We start from the raw sequence: 24,322 nt of genomic DNA, 5'->3' as shown, positions 1-24,322 counted from the left end.
AAAACATAAATACTAGCTAGTCTTACCAAGGTCTTACACACACACATACACACACACACACACACACACACACACACACACACACAATGAAAAGCATTTCAGTTTTATGACCTAACCCCTCTACTCCTAGGAATTTTCATAAGGGTAATATGGGACTGTGCTTTGATTTTAAAAAGTGAAGGTGAATTGTTTAGCAAGGATATTATTATCTCCTATTGTCCCAAGTTGTTCCAGGCATGATTCATTGGTACAGGTCTTTGTAATAGGCTATCCCTTTCCTAGAGTAGTCTATTGCAGGAAGCCATCATTAATTCACTATATTCAAAAGTTACCTACATAATAAATGGACTGTGTTTTCTTTCTAAAAGTTTTAATCCCCTACCGATCCAGAAATATATTCTTAACTGGAATCATAACTAGTGTCTTATTCACCATCTTTAAATATACAGCAGTTTGGGCATATTTTGTTTCCATTACTGAAATAAAAGCCTGAAAAAATCTGATGTTTCTCATTTGCATAGTTTTTATCTTCCATGAACTAGATTCTCAATAAGCACAGGGTAAATTACTGCATGAAATAGTTATGAGCGAGTACCTCTGAAAGTCAATTTGACAAGTTTTTCCCCCAAAATTATCTGTTCAATGTTTTTATTTAACTTTATACATTTCTAACTTATTTACTTTATTCCCTTCATCTCATCCTGCAAGCTCCTCAAAATGTGTCCCTCAAAATCCTTTTCAAATTTATGGTCTCTTTAAAAACGTGTGTGTGTGTGTGTGTGTGTGTGTGTTAAAATAATGCATAAATATAATCCAATAAGACCAATTATTTGATTTAAGGATGACTTTGTAAATCAGGTATTGGATAACAATGTAATTGAGTGGCTAGTTTTATGTGAACTTGAAACAAGCTGGAGTCATCAGAGAGGACAGAAGTTCAATTGAGAAATTGCTTCCATAAGACCAGGCTGTAGACAACTGGTATGATATTTTCTTAATTAGTGATTGATAGGGGAGGGTCCAATTCACTGTGGATGGTGCCAGGCCTGGGCTGAAGGCCCTGTATTCTATCAGAAAGCAGACTGAGCAAACTATTAGGAACAAACCAGTAAGCAAAGTTCTCCTTGGCTTCTGTACCAGCTTCTTCCTCAAATATTAGGAAGCTGCAAATTATACTGCTATATGAAAATGGTAGTAGTAAGTTTCCTGTAGCTTCCATGGTCTCACCAGATGGGTAGTTTGCTTCAGTAGGTATGTAGTTTCAGGCATGAATTTCCTTCTATTGAATGTATCTTAAGTTTTGTTAGATATTTATTATCACCTGGTTAGAGATGACACTAAAGCACCATTATGGATTACTGTTGTATTTTCATTGTTGTAATTTATAGTTATCAAACTGGGTAGAACTAGTACTTGCTTTTCTCCCTAGGCAGCTTGCTTTGAATCCTCTAGTACTACAAAAGCTGGTCGTGTCCAGTGTCCATGGAGGATGTTTCCTGGTGGGATGCAGTGTGACTTCTCTAAGTTATGTGAATGAAGTAAATAGTATCATCAGCATTGGTGCCTTATATTCAAATCTAGGAAGATGTTACTAATGACAATGGTTATAGAGTATACTGCTTTGGGAGTAACATAGTCTCCACTGACCAACAAATCTTAAGGTTTTACAAACCTAGTGATGGGGTTCTTTTCAGACATGGCCCTTGGGGATAGTGTTCTTATACCAAGGGAAATAAATTAAGTTAAACAACATATCTGTATAAACACACCCATTTATATGTAATTATAACCATATGCAATGATGTTGAAATAATATTTAAAAAATAAATTTGACAAAACTTTTCTTCAAAATATTACTTTTTCTTAATTTTAAAAATAGAGGTATGTATGTTATATGTGGATTATTTTTGGCCTTTCCTACTTTTAACTCCTTTTCTCCCAGAGTTTTTCACAAATTTATAATTCCTTTTTATTTAGTTATTGTTGTTATACATACGCATGCATGCACACACACACACAAGTTAATGTGTAAATACAACCTGTTAAATCCACTTAATGTTGCTAAATAAAAGTATGTATTATGATTGTGAATGATTGTATATTTATAATATTATATTTATATAATTAGGACTGACCACATTTTATTGATTGAACCATTGTTTAGATTTCCTTTAAAATATTATACATACAGAATACAACAGAAATTAATGCATGAGGTTTGGCAATAGTAATGAGTTTCAAAACCATAATTATTAACACACAGAGATTTGAGCATTTCTAATTAGTTCCTCCTTAAAATCCTAAAGTAACTCCTCAAATGAAATAACATTTTGCTTTCTAAAAAGCCTAATAAAGTAAACATGTTGCTAAACTATAGAGACTACCATCCATAATCATAATAAGAATTTTAACAAATACAAAATTAGAACTCCTAAGACCTCTGAGCCACCTGCAAAGGCTGAAATGAGTAAAAACATCATTATTATAAACAGAAGTGAATACCTGCCTGAATCAAAGCATACGGCACAATTCAGATTAGCATTAAAGCAATGCAGAACCAGAAGTCAGAAAGAGGTTTCAAATTCTAAAGAACTCAAAGTGAGAGGTGTACATCTTTTAAATGCTATGCAATGTAATATAGTGAGTAGATGACAGGTTGTGATAGATATCATTGAAAAAGATATACTTAAAATAAAACTGGAGGTGTTGTTTCCTTATATTTTTATATGTGTAATTAATCTACTATATCTGGAAACAACATATTACCAACACAGATGTTCGTCAGGTAATAAATCATTTTAATGGGCTATAATAATTTGAATCTGGTTCTATTCATCGCATTTCATTATTTTTCATAACCTAGTCAAACATGCAATCTGCTATAAATAATATTTTTAAAACAAAGAAGTGATATTTAGCCAAGGATATTTCTTTCGAAACTATTTAAATAAAAATATTTCTTAATATTTGTCTTTTAAAATTTAAATGCAAAATTTTAAACTACATATTTGATCATTTTTATAGAGTATAAAAATCTTCATTATATAAGGAAAATGTTATACATATAGTTTTAATTTTATTGGTATCTCTGGCAAAGATAAATTGGATATATATAACTTCTGTTGGAATTTGATAGTAAAGGTAAAATAACAAATGCTGTGAGTAGCTAGATTGTAAAATTTATTGTTTTTATAAAGTAATACACCAAATTGAGAACACAGTTACATCCTTCAAAGTAACACTGAAGAACCTTTTCAAATGAGAAAGAATTGCATGTTTTGAACACTTGGAAAAAATTAAGGGAACAACAAAAAATGCAATAATCTCTGAGAACATTTATTTTCTGTATCAGATGTAGTTTGTTAAGAATCCTCACTGAGGGCATTTGCCCAAAGATAACAGGACATCAGAACTGTAAAAGTACTTAAGATTTCACTCATTAAGAAGCTTCAGATGGGTGATCTACAGGCATGACTTTTCCTCCTAGGGCTGCTGATGGATAATTTGTAGAAACCAATTCTGGTAAGGATATCTGTATCCTATTGGTTAATAAAAGGAATCTTGACTGCACACTCTGTCTTATAGAATATCATGAAGTAAAACGTTAAATCGAAGGTCTGAGATTACTGTGACTATTGTTCTTCCAAATCATCAGTATCATCACTAAATTCTCAGCTTCTCCTTTAGATTCATATTCAGGTGAGAGAAGCCACAACAGAGAGACAGATAACATTATTTTTCTAAAATTCATTGGATTTACATGAATGCACTATATATGGCCTATTAAATTTACTTAATAATTTGATGTTAGTCCCAGTTAGCTTTCAGAAGAATACAACCTTACAGACAAAGGTAGAAGAAAGTTATTCAATAAGAAGAGGGTTTTTTTTTAATATATTTTCAGCAAGTTTTAATTATCTGCATCTGGGTCAAGACAGTTTTGTGTTGTAGTTATTTTATATTACATGTTCAAGTATACTGAATTGTTCCATCATCATAATCTGGGTTAAAATATTTTCTGTTTCCACATCTCTAGTAATGAATGAATGAATGTCTTCCTGGAGCTGTTTGAGAGGCAGACAAGTTCTGTTTCCCAGGTTATGACTAGGATGCATATCATACACTTCAAATTCAATGGTTGTTATATTTGACTCAAGGAATTTAATCATAATGGAGACATGTGAATAGACACGATAACACTATTCAGGAAAGTTAGGTAACATTTTATGAGAAATAAACTATTTCATGTAGTACAGGAAAGTTTAACCAATTGTAAATTGTAAACAATTTATTTTCTACAGTATAGAGATCTTCAAAGATATCAGATTTCCATTCTCATTTTATTTTCAAAGTGATTTATAAGGAACGAAATCTTTTGAAGGTGTCGTTTAGGCAAACATGTTTTTCAGATTTCATGGGTTCAATTTCCTGTCATATGAAGAATATGCAAGTTTAGTGCATGTTTCCTGGTCATCTTTTTCCTGTAATATTCTAATCTCTTTTCTGTGTCATTGCCTTAGACTTAAATGCAGGGATGTGCTGTAGAACATTATTTATGATGGGAAATCCATGGACAATTACATTTATGCATTTAGTCACACACACAAGCATATGCATTTATGTGTGTATGTATGTGACAATAACAAATAACAAAGAGGCAGTCAATTTAGAGGCAGTAGGGAGACATAGGAGGAGCTGACATGGAATGGAGATAGGGATTATGCAAATAGACTATTTACTTATAAAAATCACATTAATTAGGTAAATAAAACAGTTAGATACCTGTTGGTTTCACCAAAATGTAAAATGTACTGTGTAGTTCAATTTCTTTTTATTTATTTATTTTTATTAGTTCAAGTTAGGGAACAAGCTTGTTTCATATGTAAGTCCCTTCTCCCTCTCCCTCCCCTCACCCCCATCCCTCCTCCTCCAACTCTAACCTACCCCCCAACTCATCCACCCACCATTCTCCAGGCAGGGTAGGGCCATCACTGGGGGCTATGTAAAGCCCATCAAATCTTCCTGTGCTGGGCCTGGGCCCTTCCCCATATGTCCAGGGCCAGAGTGTATCACTTGGGATGGGTTCTCAAGGTCCCTTCTTAAACGAGGGAAAAATACTAATCCACTACCAGAGGATCCCTGGAGTGCAGAGGCCTCCTGACACCCATGTTCAGGGATCTGAATCAGTCTTGTACTAGCCTCCCAGAGAGCATCTGGGGTCAATGTGCTCTCCCTTGTTCAGGCCAACTGTTTCTGTGGGTTTCTCCAACCTGGCACAGACTCCTTTGATCTTCATCCCTCCCTTTCTTCAACTAAATTCCTTCAGCTCAGTGTTTATCTGTGGATGTCTGTCTCTGCTTCCATCAGCCACTGTATTAGGGCTCTAGGATGGCATAAAGAAAAGTCATCAATCTCATTTTAGGGGAAGGGCTTTTAGGTTATCCTGTCCACCATTTCCTGGATTCTCAGATCATGTCATCCTTGTAGGTCTCTGGAGATCTCCCTAGTTCCAGATCTCTTCTCGGACTTATAGTGGCTCCCTCTGATATGGTATCTTTCATCCTGCTTTCTCTCCTCTATTTTTCCCAACTCAATATTTCTGCTACTCCATTTCCTCTCCTCTACTCCTCTTATCCTGTTCTTGTTGTGGCAGCTCCCTCTCCCCTACCATTATGCTCCCAATTAGCTCAGGAGTTCATGCCACTTCACATTCCTGGGGCGCATTTATCCCTTAGAGTCCTTCATCTTTCCTAGTTTCTTTAATGAAGAGGATTATAGACTGGTAATCTTTTGCTCTATGTCTAAATTTCTATATGAGTGAGTACATACCATGTTTGTCTTTTTGTGACTGGGTTACCTCACTCAGGATGGTTTCTTCTAGTTCCATCCATTTGCTTGCGAATTTCAAGATTCCATTGCTTTTTTCTGCTAAGTAATAACTCCATTGTATACATGTACCACATTTTCACTCTCCATTCTTCAGTTGAGGGGCATCTAGGTTGCTTCCAGGTTCTGGCTATTACAAACAATGCTTTTACAAACATGGTTGAACATATGTCCTTGTTGTATGAACATGCACTATTTGGGTTTATACCCAAGAGACGAATGGCTGGATCTTGAGGTAGACTGATGCTCATTTTTCTGAGCAACTGCCATACTGATTTCCAGAGTGGTCTTACAAGTTCAAACTCCCACCAGCAATGGAGTAGTGTTCCTTTTTCTCCACATCCTCTCCAGCATAGATTGTCATTGGTGTTTTTGATTTTAGCCATTCTGACAGATGTGATGTGGTTTCTCAGAGTTGTTTTCAGTTGCATTTCTCTGATGGCCAAGGATTTTGAGCACTTTCTTAAGTGTCTTTCAGCCATTTTAGATTCCTCCATTGAGAATTCTCTATTTAGTTCTGCACCACACTTTTTAATTTCTTTGTTTCGTGTTTTGGTGGCTAGCATCTTGAGCTCATTATATATTTTGGAAATCAGCCCTCTGTCAGATGTGTAATCGGTGAAGATCTTTTCCCATTCTGTGGGAGGTCATTTTGTCTTACTGACTGTTTCCTTTACCTTGCAGAATCTTCTCAGTTTTAGGAGGTCCCATTTATTAATTGCAGACCTCAATGTCTGTACTACTGGCATAATGTTCAGGAAGCAGTCTCCTGTGCCAATTTGTTCAAGGGTAATTCCCATTTTCTCTTCTAGAAGATTCAGTGTGGCTGGATTTATGGTGAGATTTTTGTTCCATTTGCAATTAAATTTTGTTCATGGTGACAGGTATGGATCTATCTGCAATCTTCTGCATGTCCGAATCCAATTGTGCCAGCACCATTTGTTGAAGATGCTATCTTTTTTCCATTGTATAGATTTAGCACCTTTGTCAAAAATAAGGTGTTCCTAGGTGTGTGGGTTAATATCAGGATCTTCAATTAAATTCCATTGGTCTATCAGTCTATTTTTGTGCCAATACCAAGCTGGTTTCAGAACTATGGCTCTATAGTAGAGCTTGAAGTCAGGGATGGTGATGCCTCCAGAAGATCCTTTATTGTAAAGAATTGTTTGGGTTATTATGGGCTTTTTATTTTTCCATATAAAGTTGAGTATTGTTCTTTCAATGTCTGTGAAAAACTATGTTGGGATTTTGATGGGGATTGCGTTGAATCTGTAGATTGCTTTTGGCAGGATTGCCATTTTTACTATGTTGATTCTTCTTATCCAAGAGCATGGGAGATCTTTCCATTTGCTGGAATCTTCTTTAATTTCTTTCTTTAAAGTCTCAAAGTTCTTATTGTACAGGTTTTTCACTTTTTTGGTTAGTGTCACCTCAAGATATTTTGTGTTGCTTGTGGATATTGTGAAAGGTGATGTTTCCATGATTTCTTTCTCTTTGGATTTGTCATCTTTATAGCTGATTTTTTTAGTTAATTTTCATCCTGCAACCTTGCCGAAGGTGTTTATCAGCTGTAGGTGTTCCCTGGTAGAGGTTTTTGGGTCACTAATGTAGATTATCATGTCATCTGCAAATAGTGAAAGTTTGACTTCTTCCTTTCCAATTTGTATCTCTTTGATCCTCTTTTCTTGTCTTATTGCTCTAGCTAGAACTTCAAGTACAATATTGAAGAGATATGGAGAGAGTGGACAGCCTTGTCTTGTTCCTGATTTTAGAGGAAACGCTTTGAGTTTTTCTCCATTTAGTTTGATTTTGGCTATTGGTTTGGGGTATATTGCGTTTATCATGTTTAGTTATGTTCCTGTTATTCCTGTTCTCTCCAAGATCTTTATCATGAAGGGATGTCAGATTTTCTCAAAGCCTTTCTTTTTCAGCATCTAGTGAAATGATCATGTGGTTTTTCTTTTTCAGTTTGTTTATATTGTGGATTACAATGATGGATTTTCATATGTTGACCCATCCTTGCATCCCTGTGATGAAGCCTAATTGATCATGGTGGATGATTTTTCTGATATATTCTTGGAATCGATTTGCCAATATTTTATTGAGTATTTTAGCATGGATGTTCATAGGGATATTAGTCTATAGTTCTCTTTCTTAGTCATATCTCTGTATGGCTTGGGTATTAAAATGATTGTAGCCTTGTAGAAAGAGTTTGGAAATATCCCAACTGCTTCTATTGTGGGGAACATTTTGAGGAATACTGGAATTAGCTCTTGTTTGAATTTCTGGTAGAATTCTGCACTGAAGCCATCTGGCCCTAGGCTTTTTTTTGTTTGGGAGACTTTTGATGACTGTTCTATTTCATTAAGGGTTTTAGGTCAATTTAAACTGCTTATCTGTTCTTGGTTTAACTTTGGTAAGTGATATCTATCCAGAAAACTGTCCATTCCCTTTAGATTTTCAATTTTGTGGAGTACAGGTTTTCAAAGTATGACATGAAGATTCTCTGGATTACCTCAGTGTCCATTGTTATATCCCCATTTTCGTTTCTGTTTTTGTTAATTAGCATGCTCTCTCTCTACCTTTTGATTAGTTTGGCTAGAGGTTTGTCTATTTTGTTGACCTTATCAAAGAAACAACTCTTTGTTTCATTGATTCTTTGTACTGTTTTCCTAGTTTCTACTTTATTGATTTCAGCCCTCAGTTTGATTATTTCCTGGCATCTACTCCTCCTTGGTGAGTTTGCTTCTTTTTGCTCTAAAGGTTTCAGGTGTCCTGTCAATTCTCTAATGTGACTTTCCTCCAGTTTCTTCATGTGGGCACTTAGTGCTATTAACTTTCCTCTTAGCATTGCTTTCAGAGTGTCCCATAAGATTGGGTATGTTGTGTCTACATTCTCATTAATTTCTAGGAAGTCTTTAATTTCTTTTTTATTTCTTCCTCAACCCAGGAATGGTGCAATTGGGTGTTATTCATTTTCCACAAGTATGTAGGTTTTCTGCAATTCATATTGCTGTTGAATTCTAGCTTTAATACATGGTGATCTGATAAGATACAGGGGTTTATTTCAATTCTTTTGTAACTGTGAAGGTTTGCTTTCCTGCCAACTATGTGGTCAATTTTAGAAAAGGTTCCATGTGGCGCTGAGAAGAAGGTATATTCTTTTGTGTTTGGATGGAATGTTCTATAGATATCTGTTAAATCCAGTTGGGTCATAACTTCTGTCAGATCCTTTGTTTTTTTGATAAGTTTCTGTCAGGTGGTCCTGTCTAGTGGTGTAAGGGGGCAGTTGAAGTCTCCTACTATAAGTGTGTGTGGTTTTATGTGAGCTTTAGTAATGTTTCTTTTTCAAATGTGGGTGCCTTTGTATTTGGGGCATAGATGTTCAGGATTGAGATTTCATCTTGATGGACTTTTCCTGTGATGAGTATGAAATGCCCTTCTTCATCTCTTTTGATTGATTTTAGTTTAAAGTCTAATTTGTTAGATATTAGGATTGCTACACCAGCTTGTTTCTTGGGCCCATTTGATTGGAAAATCTCTTCCCATCCATTTACTCTAAGGTAATGCCTGTCTTTGAAGTTGAGGTGTGTTTCTTGTATATAGCAGAAGGATGGATTCTGTCTTCATATCCATTCTGTTAGCCTATATCTTTTTATGGGTAAGTTAAGACAATTGACATTTAGGGATATTAATGTCCATTGTTTCTGGGTCTTGTTTGTTTTGGATTTATTGTTGGTTGTGTCATTGTGTGTGGATTTTGCCCTCCTGTTTCTTTTTGTGTTTAGCAAAATTAGATTATCTGTGTTGCCTGTGTTTTCTGTGAATGTAGTTATGTTCGTTGGGTTGGAGTTTTCCTTTCAGAAACTTCTGTAGTGCTGGATTTGTGGATACGTATTGTTTAAATCTGGTTTTGACATGGAATATCTTGATTTCTCCATCTATAGTGATTGAAAGTTGCTGGGTACAGTAGTCTGGGTTGACATCCATGCTCCCTTAGTCCTTGTAGGGTATCTATCCAAGACCTTCTGGCTTTCAGAGTTTCCATTGAGAAGTTGGGTGTGATTCTGTTTGGTTTGTGTTTATATGTTACTTGCCTTTTTCCTTTGCTGCTCTTAATATTTTCTCTTTATTCTGTAGATTTTTGTGTTTTGATTATTATGTGTCAGGAGGACTTCTTTTTGTGGTTCAGTCTGTTTGGTGTTCTGGAAACTTCTTGTATTTTCATAGGCATATCTTTTTGTAGGTTGGGGAAGTTTTCTTCTATGATTTTGTTGAATATGTTTTCGGTACCATTGAGCAGTGTTTCTTCACCTTCTTCTATACCTATTATTCTTAGGTTTGGTCTTTTCACAGTGTCCCATATTTCCTGGATATTTTGTGTTAGGGATTTGTTGGACTTGAGGTTTCTTTGGTTCATGAATGTAGCTCCACTATCGAGTCTTCAATAACTGAGATTCTCTCTTCCATCTCTTGAATTCTATTAGCTATACTCACATCTTTAGTTCCTGATCATTTATCCAGCCTTTCCATTTCCAGCATCATCTCATTCTGTGTTTTCTTTACTGTGTCTATTTCACCTTTCATGCTTTGAACTGTTTCAAGATCTTCCTTCACTTGTTTGGTTGTTTTTTCTTGGGTTTCTTGAGATTCTTTAAGAGATTTGTTTATTTCTTGAATTTTTTGGTTTGTCTTTTCCTCCATTTCATGTAATTTTTACTCAAATATATACCTTTGATTGATTTTCCTATAAAATATTTTATTTCTTGATTTTTAATTTCGAGACAGAAAATTCTCAAACATAGATGCATTATTTGCATTCTGAGACCAAATGCTTGTATCATCTACAATGCCCAAGTCAAAAAAGGTACTTTTTGTTACATGGATTCCTACAGCTCCTGTCATCCACCTTAATTTACTGATTTTTTTCTTCCCAAACATATTAACTGGATGTACTAAATGAAGAATATGTAAAACTTTTTTCTAATGTATGTAGAACCTCACGTTTTGTCTCTTTTTATGTATTCTTTAGTTCCATTTCAAAATAAGAACCAGTGAAGTATTTTCAAAAACAATAAACAAAGAAATAAAGCCAGAAGCATTATCAGGTGAGCCTTAGGCAAAGGATGACTCAAAGCTCACTTTACTCTTTCTTACAGTGTACATGGTAGGTAGAGAAGTCTTTACCCTGAGGCAGTGATATTCAAATCTTCAGCTGAGAAGTGTGAGTAAACATTTAACCAGATTATTTTAATTTAAATTACAGAGAGATTTTTATGTTGACAGATTTTATTAAGTTATTTTCATGGAGTAATATTATATTTAAAACCCACAAGTACACAGTTTTTTCAGGATGCAAGTCAATTTATTTGAAAATAGTAATTCATTTTTCATAAGTTCTATGCAGTTTATAACATACAGGTTTTCATACATGACACATTCATGTAGTTGAACATTATTGTAAATGGAAAAGAAAATTAAAATTCACTTATATAATGTTTAATAAGATATACTGGAGTGCTTTTGATGTTTGTGTCAAGGATGTCCCTGAAAGACATTGTGCTTACAGAAATAAACTTTATGTAAAAATGCAAATAGTTTATACTGCCACTTATATGAGCACCATAAGTGGCCACACTTGGGAGGAGAGAATGATTATGGTGATTTTATATGTAAATGATTTTATATGTAAAACATTTTCATATACAGAATAAGCACATTCTTGGTCTCTATGGTAAAATACAGACAAACAGTTAATAATATACTAATTCCTAAGTTCTCCTTATGAGAAGATCTTAATTATTCTTATCATGAATCAGAAAGGAAAAGAACATAGAAATTTTATCCATGAGACTTAAGATTAGTATTACTAAGTCTCATAGCAGGAATCATGCATGCCTCAGGATTGTTGGTTGTACAATTTTAAACTATTTATAAATAATATTTATGTGTTAATTGTGTATCAGAAATTTTATTACAATAAAATATATGTATTTAAAACAAAATTCTGCTAATATACTATTGATGGGTATTTTAGATGTCTCTGGAGTTTGGTAAAAAGATACAGTTAATGATTTTAAAAATCTGTGAAGATAGGACAGTATTCAACTAAAACCTCATGCAAAACAGTAGGACAACAGGCAATGCTTTCTTCTAAATGCCAATGTTGACTTGGTAGTTAGATGGAGATGGTGTGGTGTATGTAGCTGCCATATTCATGTTTATAGCAAATGATCTATCTTTAGAAAAACATTACCATTCTCCTAAAGATAAAACAGTCAGGGAAAAATTACCAAGTATTCCTTTCTAAACTGTAGGGGAAGCGTTAGCCAGCCCACAGCTTCCCCTACACTAAAGTAGGTCAACAGCTAAAATAACAAACATATGTACTAACATGTTAGGAAATACTCAGTTTCTGCTATTGTTGAAAGTAATTGTAGTGTACAGAACATGGAATCCCACAGAGTGACCATGTAGAATAAATGAACGCAAAGAATTAACTTCAGGAAAAGATGGTGTGGAGTATGCAGGAAATGAAAGCAAGAACAAGAAAGATAATGGAAGCAGAGAGAAAACACACAGACATAAGAACAGCTTTAGAGCATTTTAATCTTTGCAGTGAAATGCCCAAGAAAAAAGACAAAAGAGAAATGTTGTTAACACTAAAAAAAAAAAAAAAGTGTGCCACATATTGGCACAATACCAGTTATTGTCATATCATGGTAATGATGTATAAAAAAATATCTCCTCTCCAAAAGTACCTTCTTTCTGCCTAATAAATTATTTCCAAAATGACACCAGGTGGGAGGAAACTCAGTAGTGACAGTGGAGTCATCTTATATGACTGAGAATAATTTGTTCATTTCCTCCACCTGTGAAACCTATGAGTTACTAGGCTTTAAAATGGGTGTTTGACAAAGGTATTAGTCACTATCACTAACATCACCTGCATTTCCAAAGCCTTTTGAGTACTTCCGAGATTCTGATGTTCTGCATGTAATAAGCATCTCAATTGTAGAAGACATGTAACGAAGAGCAAGAACAGGCAACAAGAAGAAATGTAGTAGATCCAGTGATTATGTGATCTGCCAAATTCATTTAAAATTGAAATGAGACAAATCTACTATTATTACAAAGGCTTCCTGTTTCTCAATTGAAAATGCTATTGAGGGAAATTAGGTAACAGTAGGTGAGCAATTTCTGCAAGTTTCTGCCATCACTGCTGGGCCAATTGTCATTTCCTTTGTTATCATGATTCTGATCACTGAGCATGTGTTAAACTGAGTTTGTAGTCATTGTGTTGGCAGCTAGCAAAAGGGATGGTTCCATTTGTCACCCCACTTTCTTATGAAAAATGTGTTTTTACTTGGCAAGTATGTCCTAGTAGGATCTAAAGAAGTTATATCTTTTTATTCAAGTTTATGAGTTCCCTTCTATCCCCATGATTATACAACTCAACATTGTTGTTCCCAGTAATTTCTTTTGGCAACACATCTTAATGGAGAAATTGATTGTTACCCTAACACTCTCCTCAATAACTGGTTAGTAAAACAATGGACTGTCGTATCAATCTTCGTTTAAAATGGCTGTTTGCATGACAGGAGAATCTAAATGAAATGTTGAAAATTAAAAACAGGAATAGGAAGAATAGAAAATTGGTATTAGTGATTTCTACTATATGAAAAAGCGGAACTGTATAGATTTAGAAAGCAATCAGGAAATTCAAGAAATAAGAAATAACATTTTAAGAAAATAGTGACATATGAGTTGAGATCACATTTTTTCCTTTTGTCACTTTTAATAAAATGAAAATTGAAGCTTTCCTCATATAAAGCCCACCCTGGCTCAGATAAAGTCAAACCTTGATGGCAGCATCCCATAGTGCTTCCTGCTTTCCACCCATTCTCAGTGCTAAGCTATCTACCATAGTTTTAGAGATCTTTAAAGTGGGAAATTACCATTACGGAGCCAAGCAGAAATATAAGGGTATTTAATAGGGAAAAGTCTTTCTTACAGGGCGACTTAGCCAGCTGGCTTGGCAGTAGTCTGTACAGCAAGCCGAAAAACAAAACCAAATGTGAAACCCAGCCACCTATACCTCTCCCTCTACATCACCCTGACCATGCCCTCGAAGGCGTGGTCTAACACACCTGTAGCCAGCCCCTAACTAGGCATGGCTATAGCTTCCCCTACCATTCCCCTTTTAGTTTAAAAGTGGATTAAGACTTAACAATGTAAAGTATACAAAATTAACAATCATAAAGGTGAAATATAAGAAGATATAACAATCTGCTAATGTCACATTCTATCTATCTATTTTAACTAAACCCTAAAGTCATCTGAAAGAGGTGTCCAAGCCTGAAAACCTCCTTCCAATCCCAAATATAAACAATAGGAAGCTATCCCCAACTAGGTATATACACTATCCTAAGTGACAACAATGGGGAAAGGGGGCATAGAATCCTCCAAGTTACTTCCTGCTGAAATGGGATGACGATATCCTTGTGGGGTCCTGAAGGAAGAAAATGTTAGTATACTGAAAGTATTGAATCTGCCTAGTTAGGGGCTGGCTACAGGTTCCCCTACAGATCTTCTTGGAAGTTCTGCACAGTGCACTCAGGTAGACTCCTGTTTTCTAGGTTTTGGATCATCCGAAGTGTATAGAACCCCACACCCCTCCTCCCCCAAAAGGAATTCTGGTGAACATTAATCAAAACCATATGCCAGTGTAGTCTAATGTGATTGACAGACACCACACTCACATATGCAGAGGAGTAGATAATATTTCCTGAGGGCTTGGTAATATTCTGCCCTTGATGAGGCAGATAACAGAAGACAGGCTGTCTATGTAGCTAAAGCTTAAGCAAAGAGGCAGCTTACTGTAAGGACATAAGATTTTCTTGCAGTTATACTGAGGTTCAGAAGCAACTGACAAGAAGTGAAAATCTAGAATAAAAAAATTCACTCTCAAAAAAAAATAAAAATGAAAATCGATGCTTTCCTCGTTTAAAGTGGATTGCAAGGACTCAGAACTAGTTTGAAAACAGATGATTTATTAGGAAGTACTCACACGAGGGAGCCAGTCCTATTCAGCCAGGTGGGAGAGGGACAAAAGAGAGCTGTACACATGCTTCCCTGATATTTAAAGCCTTGCTACATCACTCTGACTATGCCCAAGTGTGTGTGGTCAGCATCACCTGTGCCAGCCCCCAAATGGGCATGGACAGAGTCACCAGTCCCAGCTCACAAGCAGGCATGGTCAGCATTTCCCCTTATACTCATACAATATATTCTGATTATATTCCCCTCCCTCAAATTCTCCCAGTTAGTCTCCACCTCTCCTCTCCTATGGATCCATCCCCTTTCTGTATCTCATTACAAAAGAAAAGGCTTCTAAGATATAACAACCTAACATGAGCAAATACAATATAATAAATTAAAGAAAACTATCCTATCAAAGTTAGACATCATAAGTCAACAGGTGGAAAAGAAGCCCAAGGGTAGGATGAAGAGTCAGAGACCCACTTGCTCCCACATTTAAGTACCATACAATACTTACTTAATAGCTACAATATGTACTGAAAGGATCTGGTATCAATCAAGGTAGGGCCTGTGCTGGTTGCTTCAGTCTCTGCAAGCAAACCTTTGCCTGGATTAGTTGATTGAGGGGGTTTTGTTTTATTGGTGTCTGTCCCACGCAATAGTCTCGCCAGCAAGAACCACACAGGACATTCGGATCCTTCTGCAGGAAAGCTTTAATGCGTCTTGAGAGGAGAGCATAAGCTTACCAGAGCAGAGACCCCGAGCCAAGAATCCCGTCCCCTAATAAAGGCTGGCAGCCGCTGCCTGGGACGTGTCACCCTATGATTGGCTTCAGCTCCTCAGGCCATATGAGCCACGGAATAGGCAGAGATCAAGGAAATGGAAAATTACCCAGTGCCTGCGCAATAATTTACATTCAGTGCCTGCAGGCACCATCATTGTAATGGAGAATGCAGGGACGGCTCCCTACATCTCCCCCTTTTTTTATTAATTAATGATAAGGCTTTATATTTTTACAAGCAAATAGGTCACCCATATGTTGAGGGATAGAGGCAGAGGTTGTACCTTCCCAATCAAACATTAAGACTGTGTACAAGAGTCGCCATCAGGCTGTTAGCTTGACCCGAAGCGCTCTCGACCTGTCCTCTGCCGTTTTTCTGGGAAAGGGAGACTAGGGCAGGCAACCCTTATGCAGGACAACATGCCTCCCAGAGAAGCCTGCATACTGGGCAACTCTCTGTGTGATGCCTTGCTCAACATCCCTCATGGGCTGCTCAAACCAGACACTCTACCCTGTGCAATGAGCCTAGGCTCCGGGTGTGCAAGAGCTGTCTGGCCGGCGGCCTATTGCTTAAGCATAGTTAGCCAAATATCAGTGGAAGCCTCTTGTTCCAAAGCTACAAGCGCTTGGGCGATAACCACCTTGTCTCTCTTAGTTTGAGCCCTGAGCTTACAGACCAGCCAGAGAAGCAACATCAATCCGCAGCAAAGGGCTGCACCAAACAATACCATCCCCACCCATAAAGCGATCTATGATGACAATCTCTCCGTCAAGGACAGGAGTTAATCTGGATAATAGTGGCTCTCAACTCCCTGGGAGAGGGTGGAGTTCCAACTTTTGAAGGTCCGAAGGGGCTCTTCGGGTGAGTCTTTCCGGGATCCACAGGGGATTCTCTTCATATAGCTCCCCTGGATCTTAGGAGAATAGGATCCGGGCCTCTCCAAAGACCAGTTAAGATATCTTTCCATTTTACCATTTCCTTTGGCCTTTTAGGTTCTGAGGTGTGGCGCTTGGCCGCAGTATGGCCCTGAGCGTCAATGTTTAGAAAATTAAGGGTAAAGAGTGCCATGGATATTGCAACTCTTGGCACCGAGGGTAAGGATGCTCCCATTCCCTCCTTTTGTTTGATTAAATAAGACTTAAGTGTGCGATGGGCACGTTCCACAATGCCTTGTCCTTGAGGGTTATAAGGTAGGCCAGTCAGATGGGTAACTTCCATCTGTCTGCAGAAGTGCTGGAACTTTTGAGAGGTATAAGCTGGCCCATTATCTGTTTTTAGGATATGAGGCTTTCCCCAGGCACCCCAGGCCTCTAAGCAGTGTTGAATCACATGCGCCGCCTTTTCCCCTGTCAAAGGCATGGCACAAATTATGCCTGAGCAGGTGTCCACTGAGACATGAACATATTGGAGTTTTCCAAAGGAGGCAACATGTGTAACATCCATTTGCCACATCTGCAGCGGCCTAATGCCGCGCGGATTTATTCCTACATGAGGTGCAGGTAAAAATTCACAGCAGTTTTTACATTGAGTAACAATTTGTCTAGCCTCCTGCTTTGTCAAAGCAAATCGACGGCACAAGGTTTCAGCCGTCACATGAAAGCGCTGATGAAATTCTTGTGCAGCTTGTATCTGGGTGGACAAGATGGCAGCCATCAACTTTGTGGCCCGGTCTGCCAAATCATTCCCAGAGGACATAGGTCCTGGGAGCCCCTAATGTGCTCGAACATGGGTGAAAAAAACAGGGAACCTCCTGTTTGATAGGGTAATTTGTATTTTTTGAAAGATACCTGCAACTCTGCTGGAGGGTCGTATTATACCAGCAGTTTCAAGGAGGTTGACTGCATTAACCACATAGGAGGAATCTGACACAATATTAAGTGGCCCCGGAAAGGCCTCAAGGACTTCCAGCACCACTTGGCATTCAACGATCTGGGGTGAGGTTTCATTGAATTGTTTAGAAACTACCTTATTCCCTATAACATAAGCCCCTACACCGGTTTTGGAACCATCAGTATAAACCACCGTCCCATTCGGGATTGGATGCTTTGCTGTCATCTGTGGAAACACTATAGCCTGATTTTGTGTAAATTGTAGGATTGGATGTTTTGGGAAATGATTATCAATTTTCCCTGAAAAGGAGGTAACCAACACCGCCCAGTCATTAGATGTAGCTGTCAGAGTCTGAATTTGTGCAGCAGTGTAAGGTACAACCAAAAGATGAGGGTCCCTGCCAAAATGAGCGACTGCTGCTTTTATTCCTCGAAGTGAGAGCTGCACGACAGCATCAGGATACCAATCAATGATCTTAGCGGGGGAAGCATTTGGGTGAACCCAAAGCAACGGTCCTTGCTTCCATAAGACGGCGGTCGGTAACTTAGCCGTTTTAAAGACACATAGGCTGAATGGCAATGTCTCATCTATGCGATGCAATTGTGCATCCTGCAAGGCCTTTTCCACCTTTTGTAGGGCTTGACAAGCAGCCGGAGTAAAGCTTCTGGGGGAAGAAATATGAGGTTCACCTTCCAGGATGTCGAAAAGGGGTTTTAAATCTGCAGAGGGGATCTTTAAAAAGGGTCTCAGCCAATTTATATCCCCCAAGAGTTTCTGGAAGTCATTTAAGGTTCTCAGATGATCCTTGCGTATTTCTATTTTTTGTGGGATTATTTTTGTTGGGGTAATTACTGAGCCCAGGAAGAGACCGGTATCTGAGACCTGGACCTTCTCTGACGCTATCTCCAATCCCCATTGTTTTAACTCAGCTACCAGCATGGGGAAGGCTTGTTGCAGGACCTCTATCTTCCTATGGCAGATAAGAATATCATCCATATAGTGAATAATAATCATGGATGTAAATTGCTTCCTAACAGGTTCCAATGCCTTTTGGACATACAATTGGCATATAGTTGGGCTATTAGCCATGCCTTGTGGCAACACCTTCCATTGGAATCTCTTGTCTGGCTCCATGTGATTGAGTGAGGGAACAGTAAAGGCAAACCTTTGCCGGTCCCGAGGATAGAGGGGGATGGAGAAAAAACAGTCCTTAATATCTATAATAATAAGCTTCCAATTTTGGGGTAGCGCAGAAAGCAAAGGGAGGCCTCTCTGGACAGGGCCCAGAGGGCGCATTTGGTTATTAATAGCCCGCAGGTCATGGAGCAACCTCCATTTTCCAGATTTCTTTTTGATAATAAAAATTGGGGTGTTCCAGGGAGAAGTAGAAGTTTCTAAATGCCCCAACTGTTCTTGCTCCTGTATAAGTCTTGTGACTGCTTCCAGCTTTTCAGAGGATAATGGCCATTGAGAGACCCATACCGGGTCCTCTGTATTCCATGGTATGGGTCGTGAAGCCTCAATGGCCCCTAAATAAAACCCAGTCCTTTTCTACTTTGATTCCCTTTTTGTTCAATGGGCTCTATTCTACCTTGCTCCCTTCTGCCCAGGCCCCTTCCTGGTATATAGCCCATTTTCATCATTATAGCTGATGCCTGAGGGGAATACTCATTGGTCAGGGTCATGCCCATGGCTTGTAACACATCTCGCCCCCACAGATTTACTGGGAGGGGCAAAACATAAGGGGTAAAGCGTCCCTGCCTGGCCTCAGTGCTCCGCCAGACCAAGGCCGAAGCACTAACAGCTGGAGAGGATTGATGTCCAAGGCCTTGAAGAGAATGAGATGAAACCACAGTAGGCCAGGATTTCGGCCACCAATGCAATGAAATGATGCTTTTGTCCGCCCCTGTATCTGTAATCCCCTCAAATTCTTTTCCATTAACCAATAATTTCATAGTTGGTCTCTCATCTAGGGGTATGGCCAGATATGCTGAATCATTACCGGTAGAGCCCAAGGCTCTTTTTTGGGAGGTGCAATTCTCTCTATCCCCAGGGGAGGGCAATAGCACTAATTGTGCGATCTTATCTCCCTGCTTTATGGAGAACACGCCCCGAGGGCTGGAGCAGAGGACCTGGAATTCTTCCTTATGATATGGATCTACGATTCCAGGATACACAATGAGTCCTTGTAAGGTCAAGGAACCGCGGCCCAAAATGAGCCCAATGGTAGCAGGGGGTAAAGGCCCCGGAGACTGGATTGGGACTGGCTGAACATTCATTTGGGGCATTAATAAGAAGTCGGAGGCGGCACACAGGTCCACTCCGGAGTGTCCTCGGGAGTCCCTTCCTTCTCTGAGTTGCTTTTCTGGAACTGGTTCCCATATTTCTGAGGGCCCTGGGACCATGGGCCCCGCGGCCCGTTTTTTGGTTGGGATGCTTTAGGTTCCTCCCTAGGGGGTAAAAGCCTACCTTTTATGTCCCGCACAGATTTGCATTTGCTGGCCCTATGATAACCTTTTCCACAGCGCTTGCACCGCTCCATTTCCCTAGTCTTTTCAGGGGCTCTACAGTCCTTTTTAAGGTGCCCTGTTTTTCCACAGTTAAAGCAGGCAGACATATTTCGGCGCCTTTGGGTTTGTAAGATGGCTGCGGCCAAGCCTGCATTAGTAAATGGCCCTCCGAGTTCTCTGCAGATCTTTAACCAGTCCTGTAAACCTTTACTTTTCCGGGGGGCTATGGCTGCTTGGCATTCTTGAGTTGCTTGTTCAAAGACTAATTGTTCAATCAGAGGCATGGCTTGTTCTGCATCACCGAATATCCGGCTAGCGGCCTCTGTCATTCTGGCCACAAAGTCTGAGAATGGCTCCTGGGGCCCCTGGACTATCTTTGTAAGATGTCTACCTGATTCATCCCTTTTTGTCAATGCCTTCCATGCTTTTTAATGGTGGCAGCTGATATCTGGGTATATACACCCCAAATGTAATTAGTTTGCTTGAGGGCATGTGGCCCCTGTCCTGTCAGCATTTCAAAGGTCCATTGTCTCTGATTTTCATTTTCTGCTGTGACATTGGCCTTTGCCTGTGCCTGGGCTGCATCATACCAAAGAGCCTTCCACTCCATATATTGTCCCATATTGGGGAGCACTGCCTTTACTGTTGTCTCCCAATCAGTGGGTGTCATAGCATAGTTTGCTAGTCTTTCTACTTGTATTGTTGTAAAATTGGCATTGACCCCATACTTCCGGACTGATTCAGCCAATTCTTTAATCTGATTATAGTCTACGGGAGCATGTACTCTCGCCCCCTCATTTTCAAAGACTGGAAAAGCCATCTGCAATTTCCTTCGCTCCTCTAATGGTAAAAAGGAGTCGGTACCAAATAATGGGGGTGCTGATGGAAGTACACCCGCTTGATTAACTGGCGATGGCCTCATATTTGCTTTCACTTTTCTATCAGGGTGGTATCTGTCTTGCTCTAGCTCTGTTTCCTCGCTAGAGTCTAAAATCTCAGAGTCTGAGCTGCTCAGCTCCAAGGCCTCTAGTTTCATTGTAGGGCAGAGGCTAGGTTTTGAGTCTTTATTTCTCTTAAATTTACCGGGGTGTGACCGGTTATTCCCTATTTTCTCTCCCCCTTTTTTTGTATCCTGGGGAGGGCCTTTTTCCTTAGACATGTCCTTCCTTTTTTGAGCTCCTAATCTCTCATCTCGTTCGGTTTCTGATATATTATCCTGTACCTCTTTAAGCGTTTTTTGACTCTCTGCTACCATGGGACGGCAAGCCTCAATCTCTAGACAGTTTTTAATTAGGTCTCTCTGTTTTGAAGAGCCCATTATGCTGGAGGCTACCTGGGGTAAGCTTGGTCTCGAACTGGAACACCAGCCATGGTGGGCATAATATAAGACCAATGTGAACAAAATTAGAATAAAGACTAGAATGAAGGCTTTTCCATCCCATAGTGGTGACAAATTAAAAGCAAAGTCAAAAAAGAAGGTGTCAGAATAAAGCATACCTCTCCAAACTTACCACCCTGCAGTTCTGAATCCGCCCCGTTAGAGGGGTCTCCGCAGTGCCGGCGATGTTAACAAGTTCCCGGGTTTCGGCACCAGATGTCCCGCGCAATAGTCTCGCCAGCAAGAACCACACAGGACATTCGGATCCTTCTGCAGGAAAGCTTTAATGCGTCTTGAGAGGAGAGCATAAGCTTACCAGAGCGGAGACCCCGAGCCAAGAATCCCGTCCCCTAATAAAGGCTGGCAGCTGCTGCCTGGGACGTGTCACCCTATGATTGGCTTCAGCTCCTCAGGCCATATGAGCCACGGAATAGGCAGAGATCAAGGAAATGGAAAATTAGCCAGCGCCTGTGCAATAATTTACATTCAGTGCCTGCAGGCACCATCATTGTAATGGAGAATGCAGGGACGGCTCCCTACAGGTGTCCTCCATCCTTAACTATCATTCTTTTCCCTCCCAAGTGTTTCTTATCTATGAGGGAAGGAATTTTATAGAGACATCTAATTTAAACTACCTTTCTGCATAATGTCTGGGAGTAAGTTTATACATCTGTTCCATTATACTGCCAGAGGAAGTATATCTGATAATCACATTGTTAATGACTTTTCAATACTAGTTTCTGTGACATTTTACACTAATATATGACACAAGGTATACAAACATAGGTAGCACATTTTTTTATTTACCTTTCTGAATGGAAATGTTTCTCATAAAATATTCAGCAATATAAAATGAAGGCAGCAGGATATATCTCACTTCTTGAATGTCCAGATTTTATAAATTGTGACCAAATATTTGTATTCTAATCAAACTTCATTCTGTTTCATAATGACAATTGCCTTAAGTATTTTGAATAAATGGGTCAATTTCCCTAATTTTGTTTATGCTTGTGCTTCCCTCCTTCAAGTGTCTCAGGAATACACACACCATTTATATCTTAAAACTTCATCTTTGTTTCTTGATATATTAGACACTTTATTTCATTGTTTTCTTTTTATTTTCTTCCTTATCCATTTTCTTACAGCTTTGTTTCTAAAATCATGAATTTTCAGTGCAATTCTTGTTTGATACTGACTGAACACATTCTTTCCTCATTTTACTTATCTATAATATGAAGTACACTTCAATATTCAATACCATATCTTAGAGGATTTTAATTTATTAAAAATAAAACAATTAAGTATCAGCACACTATAATCAGAAACTGATAAAATTTAAATGAAACACTGAAACTACAAGTATTTTCAAAGCATTTTAATTTTAGCTTTTTGATGATTATCCATATTAATTTTCAGACTGTCTGCACAAATATGCATTCAACCAGCAGCTTCCACCTTTCTTTCCAACCTTTTCATTATTTACTGTCAGCTCCCTTATTGTTTTTCTACTATTATAACTGGAGTGAGGTTAAATCACCAAGTTGTTTTAATTTTCATTTCCCTAATTGTTGAGAATGATGTAACATTTTGGTGTATTAGCAACTTTTATTTTTTTTCTCCTGAGAATTCCCTGTACACATCAATTTCAATAAGATTACTACCTTGCCTCTTGGTTTTTCAAGTCCTTTGTATAATTTGGATATTAACTAAATATCTACCATATTACCCAGGTATACCACAACTTAAAAATTCCCAAAGGAAATAAACTTGCCATTTCATAGGTACTTGTTCAAAAATGTTTGTATCCAACATATTCATAATCATCAGGAAGTAAAAACAACATAAATACATAATGAAAATTTGATGTGTATTATTCAGTGTGATACTATTTACCTGAAAAAATAACATAAAATTATAAAATTTGAGGTCAAAGTGATGGAACTAGGAAAGATTATAATACAGAAGCAAACATAGATGCAGAAATATTAATAATGTATGTTCTCACTTTTGTGCAGTTACATATGTGAGAAATGTAGTAAATAACAAAAAGCATCCATAGAAAACTACAAAGCATAGAGGGACCATGGTGTGGCTGGGAGATTCTGAGAGGGAATTACAAGTTACTGGTGATATGATAGGGGAAAAGAGAAAAAACAGAGAGTAGAATTGAACTAGAAAGAAAGAAGAGGTCAACACAGAAGAAGGAGGTACAGGGGAAATGACACTAATTTTCTTTGATAAGGCCTTAAAAGTACAACACACACACACACACACACACACACACACACACACACACACACACACACATTCACACAGGGTGGGGGATGTAAAGAGAATTATTAGAAGATTAGCCACTTTGGTGACAAAGCTTCTTGACAAGATTTACAAGATTTACAGAATAATAAAAACCAAGAGCTAGGTACATTAAAGAGATCTCTCTTTACAGTAAATGGAGAATATTACAGCAACCAGTAGCAGTTGTGTAGATGTGTAGATTCAGCTCAATTTTCTACCTGCTTTCAATGGATGGTAGTCAACACCAGAAAGAGATTAGTTATAGCATATCCACAGCATTTTATATTAATACTCATAGGGAATTGAGGAAAAACTACAGAAGGATAATCACCCAGTTTAAATAGCCAACATTTAATTATGTCAGCTCTTAAGTTCAAGTAATATATCACTTTATAAGCCATCATATATCATTAATTATGACAAAGTGCACTCTTGAAATCACAGTTCATCATTAAATCATGTTCTCTTTATATATATAATGTTCTTAGTACTTAAGATGACCCTTATCATTAATAATATGATAAAGGAATTACACCAATCAGTAAACTTAATTCACATTACTTATTTGTTGTCTTAAATGAAGAAAATAATTAGCCTAT

At 38.2% G+C, this 24,322-nt stretch overlaps 1 protein-coding gene across 1 annotated transcript; it reads right to left on the bottom strand.

Moving 5' to 3' along the window:
* Window positions 1–19,978: 19,978 nt before the first annotated feature.
* LOC113832243 (igE-binding protein-like) lies at window positions 19,979–21,086 on the bottom strand. The gene is given in 3 exon segments (XM_035453035.1): window positions 19,979–19,990; window positions 20,044–20,448; window positions 20,451–21,086. Coding segments are annotated over 3 exon segments (1,053 nt in total).
* Window positions 21,087–24,322: the final 3,236 nt, after the last annotated feature.

Source organism: Cricetulus griseus, assembly GCF_003668045.3.
Source record: "Cricetulus griseus strain 17A/GY chromosome 1 unlocalized genomic scaffold, alternate assembly CriGri-PICRH-1.0 chr1_1, whole genome shotgun sequence".
Taxonomy (NCBI): Eukaryota; Metazoa; Chordata; class Mammalia; order Rodentia; family Cricetidae; genus Cricetulus; species Cricetulus griseus.
Note: the sequence above shows the minus strand (reverse complement) of the source record. Positions and strands in the feature narration are given on the sequence as shown.